This window comes from Onthophagus taurus, chromosome 1, assembly GCF_036711975.1.
Source record: "Onthophagus taurus isolate NC chromosome 1, IU_Otau_3.0, whole genome shotgun sequence".
Taxonomy (NCBI): domain Eukaryota; kingdom Metazoa; phylum Arthropoda; class Insecta; order Coleoptera; family Scarabaeidae; genus Onthophagus; species Onthophagus taurus.
Window position 1 is genome coordinate 5,105,348 of NC_091966.1, and position 13,694 is coordinate 5,119,041.

At 30.4% G+C, this 13,694-nt stretch overlaps 1 protein-coding gene and 1 long non-coding RNA gene across 2 annotated transcripts; one reads left to right on the plus strand and one right to left on the minus strand.

The window, feature by feature from the left end:
• Nucleotides 1-571: 571 nt before the first annotated feature.
• LOC111415674 (E3 ubiquitin-protein ligase UHRF1-like) lies at nt 572-9,384 on the minus strand. Its single transcript, XM_023047432.2, has 2 exons — nt 8,189-9,384; nt 572-1,783 (listed from the first exon to the last, which is right to left on the minus strand). The coding sequence occupies exons 1-2, from the start codon at nt 9,318-9,320 to the stop codon at nt 792-794; spliced, it is 2,124 nt and encodes a 707-aa protein (XP_022903200.2). The 5' UTR covers nt 9,321-9,384; the 3' UTR covers nt 572-791.
• A 387-nt stretch (nt 9,385-9,771) lies between these two features.
• LOC139429337 (uncharacterized) lies at nt 9,772-13,675 on the plus strand. Its single transcript, XR_011639985.1, has 3 exons — nt 9,772-9,934; nt 9,988-10,129; nt 11,820-13,675. It is a non-coding gene; the product is annotated as an uncharacterized lncRNA (long non-coding RNA).
• Nucleotides 13,676-13,694: the final 19 nt, after the last annotated feature.

The following is a 13,694-nucleotide window of genomic DNA, read 5'->3' on the forward strand; positions in this document are numbered from 1 at the left end:
ACCCTGAGGCATTCCTGAAGTGACCGGAATAAAGTTAGGTATGTAAATATTAATTTTTACAGCCTGACATCTATCAGAGATATAAGACGCAAACCACATTAATAATCCATCAGTTAAGTCACATTTTTGTAATTTGGTCAGGAGTGCCCCATGATGTAGCTTGTCAAAAAATTCTAAAGCGGGATGATGATTATCGAGGTTAACGAGTGGATCATCGCATGAGTGTAGAGTTTATCGCGGCTAAATTACACAAAATCAAATCTAAAGTTCTACTATTACAGTTAACTATGGTATTAAATTGAATCCGAATGATTCTAGTTTTAGTGTTAGTTCAATAAAAATACACATCCATCTAACTCTGAATGACATTTAAAATTAGAACTAACACTACACCTACAACTAGAAAGTTTCAGATTTAGACGTGCTTCTTCAGGCGAGGACCAAATTTAGTGAATCATATTGAATTAAGTCATTCCAGTTCCGTCTCAATAAAAGACATGGAAAATAGATTATGAGAATTTAATCCTCGTGATAGCTACTGAAACACAAGGAACAATAAATCCAACTTAAATTTTAAGATGTTTTAAAAAAGACTTTATTTTTCAAAGACAACTGAAACTTTCAAAAACACAACATTTTAATTTATTAAAAATACATTATTTTTTTTTGTTAAAATTAATGCTATTATCTTACGCAAACAGAGATATTTTAGAGCAAAATACATCTACTTAAAATTAAGCTAAAATGATTTTTTTAACAAATATTTTTTAGCCTTTACAACAAAAATATAATTAACGAGTCGCTTGATAACCTGGAAATAAACTTAACAACACTTCGGACAAATTTTCATTAACATTTAGCGGGTATTTTTTACCCAAATCATTTCTACAGCACGGACAGGTAAACATTTTCAAATTAAACGCCCTTTTTAAACATTTTAAACAAAAATTGTGTTTACAACTTGTCGTAACCGGTTTTAAAACTAATTCTTGACAACAAATACACATAAATAATTCTTGGAGGACCTCCAAAAATTTTGATTGTCCGTCTTTAAGAGATTCTTTCGCCTCCAACCACAATTTTTCATTCGCTTCATCAGTATCAATGAGGTTAGTTAATTTCGAATCGAGTTTGAACTCAATTTTTTTAGCCTTTTTAAATGCAATTTCAAGACTTTGGTCTTTTTCTTGTAGAGGTTTTCGTTTCTTTCCACGTTTTTCTAAATCTTTCTTTGACGATTCAGCTTCTTCATAACCATCAGGGAGAATCATTGGAAGTTCTTGACCGTTTTTATGCCACGGGGCGGGATTTGGATCGTCTCTCCTCAACAAATATCTCCAAACAATAAAACCAGATTTACCTTTTTCTTGATAAAATTTAACGACTTTATAAATCCCATCGTATCGATAACCTAATTCCGGTGCATATTTAGATTTTTTTAATTTTAATTTAAAACTCCGAACAACGCGAACTGGTTCACCGTTTTTCCAATTTTTTAGGTTACAATTGTTTGATAAAGCTTTGTTTTCTCGCGTTAATTTTTGATCACAAGTTTGTTTATTAACGCGTTTATTTCCCGATAAATCTCGTCCACCCGATCCAGTATAAAGAATTTCTTCGCCGTTATCAACATCATCTTCGTAACCACCAGAAACAACTATGCTATAAGCAAAATGTGATTCGCTTCCATGAATACCACTTACAGGAGCACGATGAACTCCTTCTCCGGATACTTGAGTGCGATATCTCCAACAAGTTCCAACTTGTACACCAGGTATTGGACCTGTAATGGTAAAATAAGTTAATATTAAGCAACCTCAGGTGTTTTCAACGGTTCATATAGCGAGTTGAACGTTGCTACACGTCTTGTTTACATTGTCAAAAGGAATATTCATTTAACAACTATCGTCATTATTGAAGGACGCCTTTAGAATTGAGAAGATCAAAGAGAGAAAGGAAAATGCCGAGTAGATATGATGATAGTTACGTTTCTGTGAGCTTTTGCAATGTTGAAAATCCAAATAATTTTGAGGAGGCGATAAATAGTAATCAGACAGAACAGTGGAAACTAGCTATGAATAAGGAAATGGAACGTTTAAAGAAAAATAAAACTTGGTAATTTGTCAAAAAGCCAGAGAATAAAAAAAAGTGTAGATGTGAAGTGGGTTTATACAAAAAAGTCAAATAACATTTATAAAGCCAGATTAGTTGTAAAAGGTTTTCAACAATCTGAAATTGTGGATGATATTTATTTACTAGTAGCTAAAATGCTGTCAAGAAAAACTAATTATAGAACAAATAGATGTAGAGCCTGCTTTCTTGAACGGTAAATTTTTTTCAAAAATATATGTAAATCAAACTGAAGGATTTGAAGATGGGACAGACAGAGTTTGTAAACTAGAAAAAGCATTATATGGTTTAAGAAAAAGTACTGGCGCATGGTACGATTGTTTTGATGAATTTTTAAAGGAGCAACGAAAAACGCTAGAAGATATCAAACCAAAATTGTTAGTAAAATATATAGACGATTTATTGATAATAACAAAGAAAAATAAATATGATCAGTTATTAACACTTTTCAACAACTACAATGGCAGATTGAAATTCACAGTAGAAAAACCAAAAAATTCACAATTACCTTTTTTGGACTTGAAAATAATGATAAATAATAATGAAAATAAAATATACAGATCTTGGTATAGAAAAGAAATATCAAGCAATAGGGCATTACAGTATTTGAGTAATCATCCAAAATCACAAATTTTGAATACCATGGAAAATTTAATTAGAAGAAGTATAACATTAACAGATAAACCATTTGTTAGAGATATAAAAACAAAAATTTTTAATATTTTGATAGAAAATGATTACCCTAAGACGTTAATAAATAGAAGTTGGTATAAAATATATAATAAACATATATAATTAACATCAATATAAATAACACCAATAATAAACCAACTACCAAAGAAAATCATAAATATAATTTACGAGAGAGAAACATAAAAATTGATAATAAGAAACAAACAAGAAACAATTCTTAATTACAAATTATATTAATGGAAATAAGAAAGACAATAACATACAAACAAATAATAATGATAATACACAAGTAAAAATAGATAATATTACTCAAATGAAATATCATAAAATCAAATATATACCTGAAATGACATAAAATAACAAAAATTTTTAAGAAGTATGAGATAAATGAAATAAAATGCGCACAATATAATCGTAATAAATTACAAACATTGATGACTAATATGAAAGACAAAATAAAACCTATGGATAAGGTAAATACAATTTATCAACTGGTATGGTATGGACTGTAACAAACTTTACATAGGAGAATCAAAAGAACATCTTCACAGCCGTTTAAAACAACATCAACATGATGTAAAAAGTTTGAAAACAATAAATAAGACAGCATTGTGCCAACATAGAATAAAAAAACAGCACCATTTTAATTTTGAAAAATCAAAAATTTTCAGTAACGAAAAAAATACATTTAATAGGAAAAATTTGGAAGTAATATTTATAACCAAGAATATAAACAAAACAGTAAATTTCAAATCAGATAAGGGAAAAATAGGTACCCTGTATGCCAAAATAATAGACATAAAAACTTTACACGAAAACCAAACCACATGGTTATTTTTAATAGGAAAGTCAACTCCAATCAAAAAAGAAATTTCCCCATATAACGAACAAATTAATAATAAAACACTAAAAAAAACTCTATTGATGGTACGTAAATGAAAATATTTAAACAAATTTTATACTTAAATATAGATGTTGTTTGTTAATCTTTTGGTTTAAACAGTATATGTTTTTTAAGATTAGTTTTTGTTTGAGATAACGTGATAGTTTACAGTGATTTGATGTTTTGTAGATTGTTATGTACCTGATGGGCGAATATTACGCTCGAAACGTCGTACTTAACTTTGTAGACATGTATTAATTTAAATACAAGAAAAATTAACAAGAAGAATGAAGTGTGTTACTACCAATTAAAAAATTATATAAAATAAAAACCTCCTTTAAAATAAAAAAGAATATATAAAGAAAAACGCTAGGTTTTTATCAACGCTTTTATCAAAGTCAACCTTTTTTTTTACGTACAATTAAACGGTGTAATAAAAACTATAGCATTCCATTTAAAATAACGAAGTTATGGTCTACTTCCGGTAGACTGGAAGTGGCGGCCATCTTGAAAATATTTTAGATCGAAAGTTCCGAACGAACAACCCATGCTACCAAAATTTCAAATCTCTACGAATAATGGAACTTAAAAAAGTTTTAACGAACCAGTTACGCGAGACAGCCTGTATACAAAGTAGTTCAGTTTTTAATCGGGAAACTTTACTAGAACGTAGTACTTGCCAAAATAACACAAGTTTTTTTATATAAACACTCAAGTAGGGTCGCAATTCGTTTGTTTTCGAACTATGAGCTGTCAAAGTTGAGCTAAAAATTTACATTTTGTTTAGTATTTCGGCTATAAGTAAACCGTAGAATTTAAAACTTTGTACGCATTTACTACTGATTAAAACCTTATTTTTAAACATACCTTAAACTTCCCTAGCGCCCTCTAAGGGGATGAAATTCACCACCCCCTTGATTTTTTTTTATAAGAATTTTTGAACACTATTAAATATTAACATAAAAAAATATGGGATTGCTCATTCTTTAGTGGTACTTTTTTGTCTCTTTAATATTTTCCTTAAAGTTAATAGTTTTTCTGTAAAAAAATAAAATATCGTGACATGTACCGCTATGTTTAGCTAAAATTATTCCAAAAGTTGGCTTTGAGAATTTGTAAGTTTCGTTTAGGTTGAATCCTCATAATTGTTGATGATTATTAATAATTTTTGACTTAAAGAGTAACAATTTTTTAATATTGTTTAAAAAACAACGTCATTTGTTCAGACAGACATTAACCTTATACAGGTGTATCTGAATGACTGCAACAAATTTCAAGGGGTGATTCTTTAGAGTGAATTTTAAGGGTACTTTAATATATAAACCATGGGCGACTTCGGCTCCCCTAAGGAGCTACACCCCTCAAAAAATGGCGGAAAATTTTGGTTTAATTTTTTTTTTTCAAAAACCATAAACACTAGGAAAATGAAATTTGGGTAATATGTTTAACTTATAATAGGGCACGTTTTGACCCTATTTGTACTTTCAATCTACCCTTCGAAACTACTAAACGTAACCACTCCCTTTTACTATTATTATTGTTTTATTTAAAATTTTGAAACGTCGAGTGAACGAGTAAATGCGATAGAACTTTATTCAAAAATTAATTTGAAAAACAATAATAATAGTAAAAAAGCACTGACATTTAAACGTCAAAAATATTTCTTAAAGAAATTGCAGAGCTTACTAAGATTTTTTCAATAAAATTCATTCCAACATTCGATTAACAACCCTACGCTTAACAGTTAGTGTTTGTTTAATTAATATTTTTCTCAGAAATTATCAAATTTTCGAAGAATACCAAAGAGACAACAAAATTTTAGAATATTTTTATCTATCTAAATAAAATTTTTCCAATGTATTTGCACCTTCATAAAAAAATCTAGGCAAAAATAGAACGGGGGTGGTTACGTTTAGTAACTTAGAAGGAAATATTGAAAGTGCAAATATGCTAGAAACGTGCCCTATTATAAGTTAAACATATTCCCCAAATTTCATTTTCCTAGCGTTTATGGTTTTTGAGAAAAAAAATTTTTCGCCGTTTTTGGAGGGGTGTAGCTCCTTAGGGAAGTCGAAGTTGCCCATGGTTCATATATTAAAATACCTTTAAAATTCACTGAAGAATCACCCCTTGAAGTTTGTTGCAATCATTCAGATACATCCTGTATACCGGGTGTCTCTTAGAAGTGGTTCACCCCATATTTCTTTTTTATTATTAGTAATATAAGAAAACCATTTGAAATGCATAATTAGGCCGTTAAAACGGATTATTACGACATGAAATCATTTACTTTGTACTTCCGGTTATACCGGATGTGAGTACTAATTTCGCTATTTTTTTAAATTTATAAATTTTTTTCTTCAGTTGGGTAGACAGCATAATTTCACATAACTTTTACTTGAAAAAATTTTCACGATCGTTTATAATTCTTGAAAAAAAATTATTTTCATTGTTTTTTAACGTTTTAGTACATTCGGAAAATGTACTATAACTTTTGACGCATAGTAGCTAGGTTAATAGTATAAATTACGCTGTGTTCCTCTTGATTTACTATTTCTCGAGCAGTGATCACTGCTATGCTTTAGTCAGTGGTTCTTTTTTAATAATGGTGTAAGTTAACAGTTGTATTAAATTAGTTATAAAGGAAAAACGCGAATAAACGCGTGAAGCAATAGAAAATTTATTTTCTAATGCCTCACGAGACCTTACAGGCGTATTATATACCTCATTTTTGATTTTGCCCTATAAAAAGAATCTAAAGGTGTGAGGTCAGATGACCTGGAAGGTTTTAACCAAAATAAAGTAAACAATCAAAATTATAATGTACAATGGACATTGTACATTGTAAGTTACTATCAGCTACAGAACATTTAGTGTAAAAGAACAAAAAATAAAGAAAAAAAAATGAACGATCAAAAATAATTGAATTAAACTTAATTGTTTGTTCGCGTTTTTCTTTTAAAACTAATTTAATACAACTGTATTAAAAAAACAAGATAACATAAGAACCACTGTCTGAAGCATACCAGTGATCACTGCTCGAGAAATAGCAAATCAAGAGGAACAGCGTAATTTATACTATTAACCTAGCTACTATGCGTCAAAAGTTGTAATACATTTTCCGAAGGTACTAAAACGCTAAAAAATAACGAAAATAATTTTTTTACAAAAATTAGAAGCAATCCTGAAAATTTTTTTAAGTAAAAGTTATGTGAAATTATGCTGTCTATCCAACTGAAGAAAAAAAAATTATAGATTTAAAAAACTAGCAAAATTAGTACTCACTTTCGGTATAACCGGAAGCACAAAGAGAATGATTTCATGTCCTAATAATCCGTTTTAACGGCCTAATTATGCATTCCAAATAGTTTTCTTATATCACTAATAATAAAAAAAATATTGGGGTGAGACGTCTGTGAAGTTAGCACCTCATTTTTTTAAAACTTCAAATTTCTCTTGAGTTCCCCATTGCACCCTATTGAGTTCTATAGTTCTCTACCATTTTTATTAAAAGTTCACAAAACGAGATCACAAAATTTTTCAATAACTATTAAACGAATGCACGTATCTAAAAACTTTATTAAAATATCTTTTAGAACTCGTGAGGTGCTACCCAGAACTCCTATTTCTTAAATTAAGAAATTAACATTTAAGAAATAGGACTTCTGGGTAGCACCTCACGAGTTCTAACGAAAATGATTAAGGCCCGAAGCCGTAAAACTAATATTTAAGAAACTGTGCGCGATTTTAAGTGTTCACATTGAGATTTCGTAAATGTCCCGGAGGGGTGAAAATTTTGAAAAGTTCCAGGAGTTCTGAATAGCACCTCACGAGTTCTAAAAGATATTTTAATAAAGTTTTTAGATACGTGCATTCGTTTAATAGTTATTGCAAATTTTGTGATCTCATTTTGTGAACTTAGCACCCCAAAAAGTCGATATCGATGTTTTTGCCTATTTTTGCGGAACTTTTAATAAAAATGGTAGAGAACTATAGAACTCAATGGGGTGCAATGGGAACTCAAGAGAAATTTGAAGTTTTAAGAAAATGAGGTGCTAACTTCACAGACGTGGGGGTGAGCCACTTCTGAGGGACACTCAATTACTCATTATATTTTTTATATTCTTTTTATTGTGTTCTATAAATTTAAATTTGACTTTGATATTAAATTTCAAGACTTTTTTATTGATTAGTTAAATTGAAGGATTGTTAATCTTATTGTAGAGTCTCTGAGGATGGCCATGGGCCAAAACTAGTAAGACTTAATTAATAAAAACCAGTTTCAAAAGTACAATACTGAGAAAATTAAATTTAATTACCTTTTCACAAATTAAACAACTGGTAAAATGGATTCTAATTATAATTATCTAATAAACTTGTGTTATTTTGGCAAGTACCTGTATATCTTTCTTTTGTGGACTTGTACAAATTGCCAGTGTGGCAATTTTGTATCAATACATATTATTATTATTAATTACAAACCTAAATGATTCACAGGAACAATTGTGCATATTTTCGTACGACCAACACACGCCATTCCTTTCCCCCAATCCCTTTTGGTTGATGAGTTTTGATTAGAAGCACTTTTCTTTTTCGTCGCCTTTAATTTCCCTCCAGCCATAACAATTTCGTTTTCATCAATTTTACAATTAGGACAAAACCAATCATTTTCATCCGGTACTTTTTCCAATGGTGGATCCAAACAATAAATATGATACCCATAATTGCACTCGTCACATAATAAAATTTTATCCCAATCTCGTTTTCCAAAACAAATTTTACAACCACAATCATTACATTTCTTCTTTGGATCATCTTTGCATTTTGAACAAATGTATGGGATTTTACGTAAAGATAATTTATCAAAAAAGTTTTCATCACGGTTAATATTTTCGTTTAAAGCTTCGATTCGATAAACCGGTTGGGTGGGTTTAAACTCAATTTCAAGGCGGTTTTCATCATCGTTAAATAGAAGGGAACCTTTTAAACCGTTCCGTTTTACACTATCAACACAAAAATCGTACCAAAATCCTAATTTTTTTGGTTCATCAACGTTGTAGTTAACTAAAACGGTGTGGTTTGGTTTTAATTCGTCTCGTTTTATTTCAAAATACGATTGTGGGCGGATGTCGTTGAATGTAACTTGAATGTGACCTCGTTCGACATCTGATCGACGCACCACGTGAAAAATAAGTTCTTCTTTATCTATTTCTTTTCTTTTAGTGATTCTCGCGATTTTTGCTTCAAACCAAGCCCCATCCGCATCCTTCATGTCCACATAATCACCAATTTGGTAAAATTCACTTTCCGTATCGATTTCTTCTGTAACCGTTTCTACGATTTCTTCTTTTTTCTGCTCCTCTTCAATTATCTTTTCTTCTGTCGGTAATGTTTTCACGAAAAGTTGTATTACATCGTTTAGATTAATTTTATAATCGAGAAGAGTGTAACAATCAGATAGTTCTTTGCCACCGTAGTATAGTTTTTGTCTTTCCGGTTCAATATCTAATTTTTCTTGGATTTTCTTCCGGATTTCTACGATTAACATTTTTCTTGATACCAGGAGAGGTATCTCGTCACTTTTCTCGCCCAATTTACGTATTTTGATATACATTTTTAATGTAGAACTACAACAAGCTCAACGTCTGTTTACTGGATTTTAAAAAATTTTGAGGTTATGTTCGTTACGTCGGTTGGTCACGTGATGAAAAAACCGCCAAATCAGTTTGCTACTGATTAAAAGAAATTAACTTAAATTATTGATAAATGCGGTTTATTTGAATTATAAATTATAGAATTAGTCGGATAGTACGAATTAATAACAAAAATTAAAAGTGATTTTGAATGTTCTAAATTGTAGCAACATCATCAATCTTTAATGAAAATTTGTTTAAACTTTCATTTTAATCAATTTCTTTTTAATCTTTAATTTTTTTAACTTAATTAGAGGATATATAAGTAAAAATAATAAATAATTTGAAATTAAAATAATTTAATAAATGGATTTTTGATCATTATTAGTCCTAATGATATTGAGACATTTTAATTTTGTTTTTTTATCTGTCAATGTCAGATTTAAAAAAATTTACTTTTGGTGCTTTATATTAATTTGTTGTATTTTACCACTTATTGTTAATCTAACGTATTTTAATAAATTAAAGTGAAGTGTTTTTGAAAGTTTCAGTTTTAACTTTGAAAAATAAATCTTTTTTTAAAACATCTTAAAATGTAGGTTGAATTTATTATTATTAATATTATTCTTATTGTTTCTTGTGTTTCAGAAACGAGGAAATTTACGTAGTAAATATATAACAGATTGTTTAGCAATGATTTATTTAATTAAACGTTGGCTAACAATAGAAAATGTTGGTTAATTTAGCGTGGAGGTGCCATAATACAAGGACTAGTTTCGAATTGATATAGGTAATCTTAATTATTGACCTCTGCTTAATTAGTTAAAAACTCTATAACTTCAGTTGATAAAGCCGGGGCTGCTTCCGGCCGAGGTGCTACAATATAATACAACATACAATAGGCTTGTTTTGGTTCGAGAGATCTGTAGTTCCAAACAGTTCAAACAACTCTCTTTGATCTGACCAAGACTTTCGACTGCGTTGACCACGACTTATTATTGCTAAAATTAAAAGCTCACCATTTTAGTGAACTTAGTATGTTTCTTTTAACACTACCAGACTTTTGATAAAATTACTGTTAAATACAGAGTCCCACAAGAATCTGTACTAGGTCCGTTGCTGTTTTTGATGTTTATTAATGCCTGTCACATAGCTCAGAGGTTGTACTTTATGCGGATGATGCAGCAACTCTAAATACCCGCCCTAATTTCAATACTCTTGATCAAGCTGTGTCTAGCAGTACCCAAAGACTTCTGTCTTGGTTTGAATCTCATAATCTTGCGTCCAAAACTGAGTCATTGACGTTTACTTTACGGGAAATTCCTCCAAATCTCACTTAGCCGGTTAAATATCTGGTAGTGATACTTGATTCCAAGCTAACATGGGAGGCTCTTTTGCTGAGCTTGGTCAAGAACTTAAATAAGTGTATTTTTGCAATTAGAAATCTGATAAATATATACTATTTGACACTTATTACGTCTATTCTGCTCACGTTGCCCAAGCTTTTGGAATGCAAAGGAGATGCTTGAGAGTCATGACTAGTTTGCGCTTTGCCCAATACTGCAGAACTAAATTATTCTGACTGTTCCGTGTATATATTCTAGAATGCCTATTAAAAATAATCCAACCCCATATAGTAAAGTGACAATACATGTATTGTGAAAGTTCGAGATGGTGTAAATTATTACTAAACTGAACTATTAAAATAAGGCTGTACCTTGGATTTAAAAGTTTATATGACATGAATGAATACCTCAAATATAATTTCGATGACTTGGAGGGCTTGCTGATAGCATATTTTATTTTATTTTGTTGTTTTTTTTGCATTAATTGCATTGGATTTTTATGATGTTTTCCTTTTTCAGCCTAATTTCCGTACGAATTTTTGCTGTACTTTTGTCTTATGTTATATGTACCAGGTGACGAGCATAAGAAAAGAAAAGTCTTTCTTAATGACAAAATAAGGAAATCAGACCTTATGTTAGGATTACAAAACTTTACGTATTGACCCTCTAAACTAATCATTCCGTTTCTCAAGTATGATATCTTTAAAATCGACTAAATATGCTATTTATTAGCAACCTGAAAAATCGATCTGTATAGTTTTCTTCAACTTTCTCTCAATAATAGTTTTGGTTAGCTTCGCAAAGTTTAAAGTAGAATTGCGATTTTTATAATTGCAGCCATCATTATAAAGAATGACTGCTTTTTGGATTACAGATGAAAATGTATCTGCTTTTAATTTCCTTTCTGATTCATTTTAAATGAAGCTAAACCACTTTTTGTCTGCTAATTAGTGATGGAACGGATAGTGATTTTGCGACAAACCGGATATCCGGCCATTATGGTTATAATTTCTCGTGCATTTCTCAAGTGATACCCTACATTGCCCTCATAATAAAAATGAAATTGATAAGAAAACTGATAAGATATGTCAACTTATTTGGATCCAAGATATAAAATGAACTTTTTTGATGCAGATTTAACAAGCGGAGCAAGAAGATGGTTTTTATTGGAAAGACTTGCATCACAAACTGAAAGTGATAATAACGATAGTTCTGTTAATAATGAATTTGATGAAGAAATTGCAACAAAAGATTTAATTCATATATCGTTTTGGGATTGTTACCATGAGGTTGCTAATGACAAACCTTAAATAAATAAAGTTGTATTAAATGAAAAAAGTCCTATTGAGGTTGAACTTGATTATTATCTGCAATGTTGAACACCTAAAAAGATCTAATAAAGCTAAAGAAGCTAAAGAAGACTAATCCCTGCGAATAGTGCTGTAATAGTTGCCACCACTTTTGCTAATCAAAGAACGTAGTGTTATGAAATACTGTCTACTGTAATAGTATATTAAAAAACAAGTTTCCTAAGACACGCTTGAAATACACGTATTCAAGTTTTAATGAATGAGTGCTTTAAGTCTTATGAAACGTGTTTTTTATGCTATTTTTTGTAATTCGCGTTTTTATACTTTTTTTTAACAAAAATAAAGTAAATTTTAGCAATGTAGGGAAATAGGTATGTAGCAGTTGGTAACACCGGAACACTTGAAAATAGAAACTTTGAATTGACAATTAGAAACTGTCAAAACACAAAATATATTCACCTGAAAAAATGTTTGATGTACACCTCCAAAAATAAGAGAAATTGCTTAGAGTCAATGTCCTCATCATTGTGGACCTTGTATTCGATGCTAAGAACGTGTTTAAACATCCATAGACAAAAATTGTCACATTGACAACTAGAAAAATGAATGACCCAATGTCACCAACTTGAACTGGTTCCATAAAATGTTACTAAAATCTCATTACAGCATCGGATGCTGTAAGGAGTCTCATTACAGCACCCGTTTGAGTACTGTTATAACTTCCATTACCGTAGCGAATTACAAAAAAGATTTTTAACATTGTTGCAAGAAATCTGTCGTACAGGGTGTCCCGTTAAGCGTACGGAGCGGCTGTATCTCAATAACGGTAAGGCCTAGAGGTTTGGGAAAAAAATCGTTATAAGCAAAGTGGGCAAGAGAAATAGCTGGAAATTATTTTGAAGTTCGTAATTCGACCGCTAGGGGGCGTAACTGCCATAGAGAAACATAAAATTCCCGCTATCTCAGAAAGTTAGACGATGAGCTATAACTTTGACAACATTATTTAGTAGCTTGGATAATACCGCATCGCTATATTTTTCATATCTGTCATAATAAGGGAGGGGGAGGCCAATGCGTTTTCAAATGTTTACATTTTAATATCTCCTGGACCATTCAACCGATTAGAATATTTTTGGTCTTGTTTGAAAGAGCATTTCATGCTCTTTTAAAAGATATTTTCAGAAAGACCGCTTGGTTTAAAACAAATAAGCTAGAGGGCGTTATCTGCAGCGGTTACATATTTTTGTGATTTTTGAAAAAAAGTTAAATGGAACGGTACTATTTACTTCACAGACCGTTAATCACCATAAAATTTGCTAAATATTAGTGAAAACCGCATCTCGATATCTCCATCCATTCTCGAATTATAAAAGAAAATGTTAAAAATTCGTATATCTTAATCGGATCAAGTTACCTTAAGAAACAAATAAGAGAGAACAATAATTTTATTATCTAGAACCTTCTAGAACACTTTATCCAAGCTTAGAACTGCTTCAAAACTACTTTTGAGGCGTGTTGAAAAGCCAACGGATCAATGAAACATCAACAATGATAATAAAACAAAATAAACCAAAACACTTAGAATAACTTAAATTTTTGGCAAAAATAACTCACTAATGTGCTAAATGCCTTTCATAAACCTCGATACATTTATTTAATCTAGTTTCGACGAAAAAAAAAGCGCTGCTTAAGTTTCGGC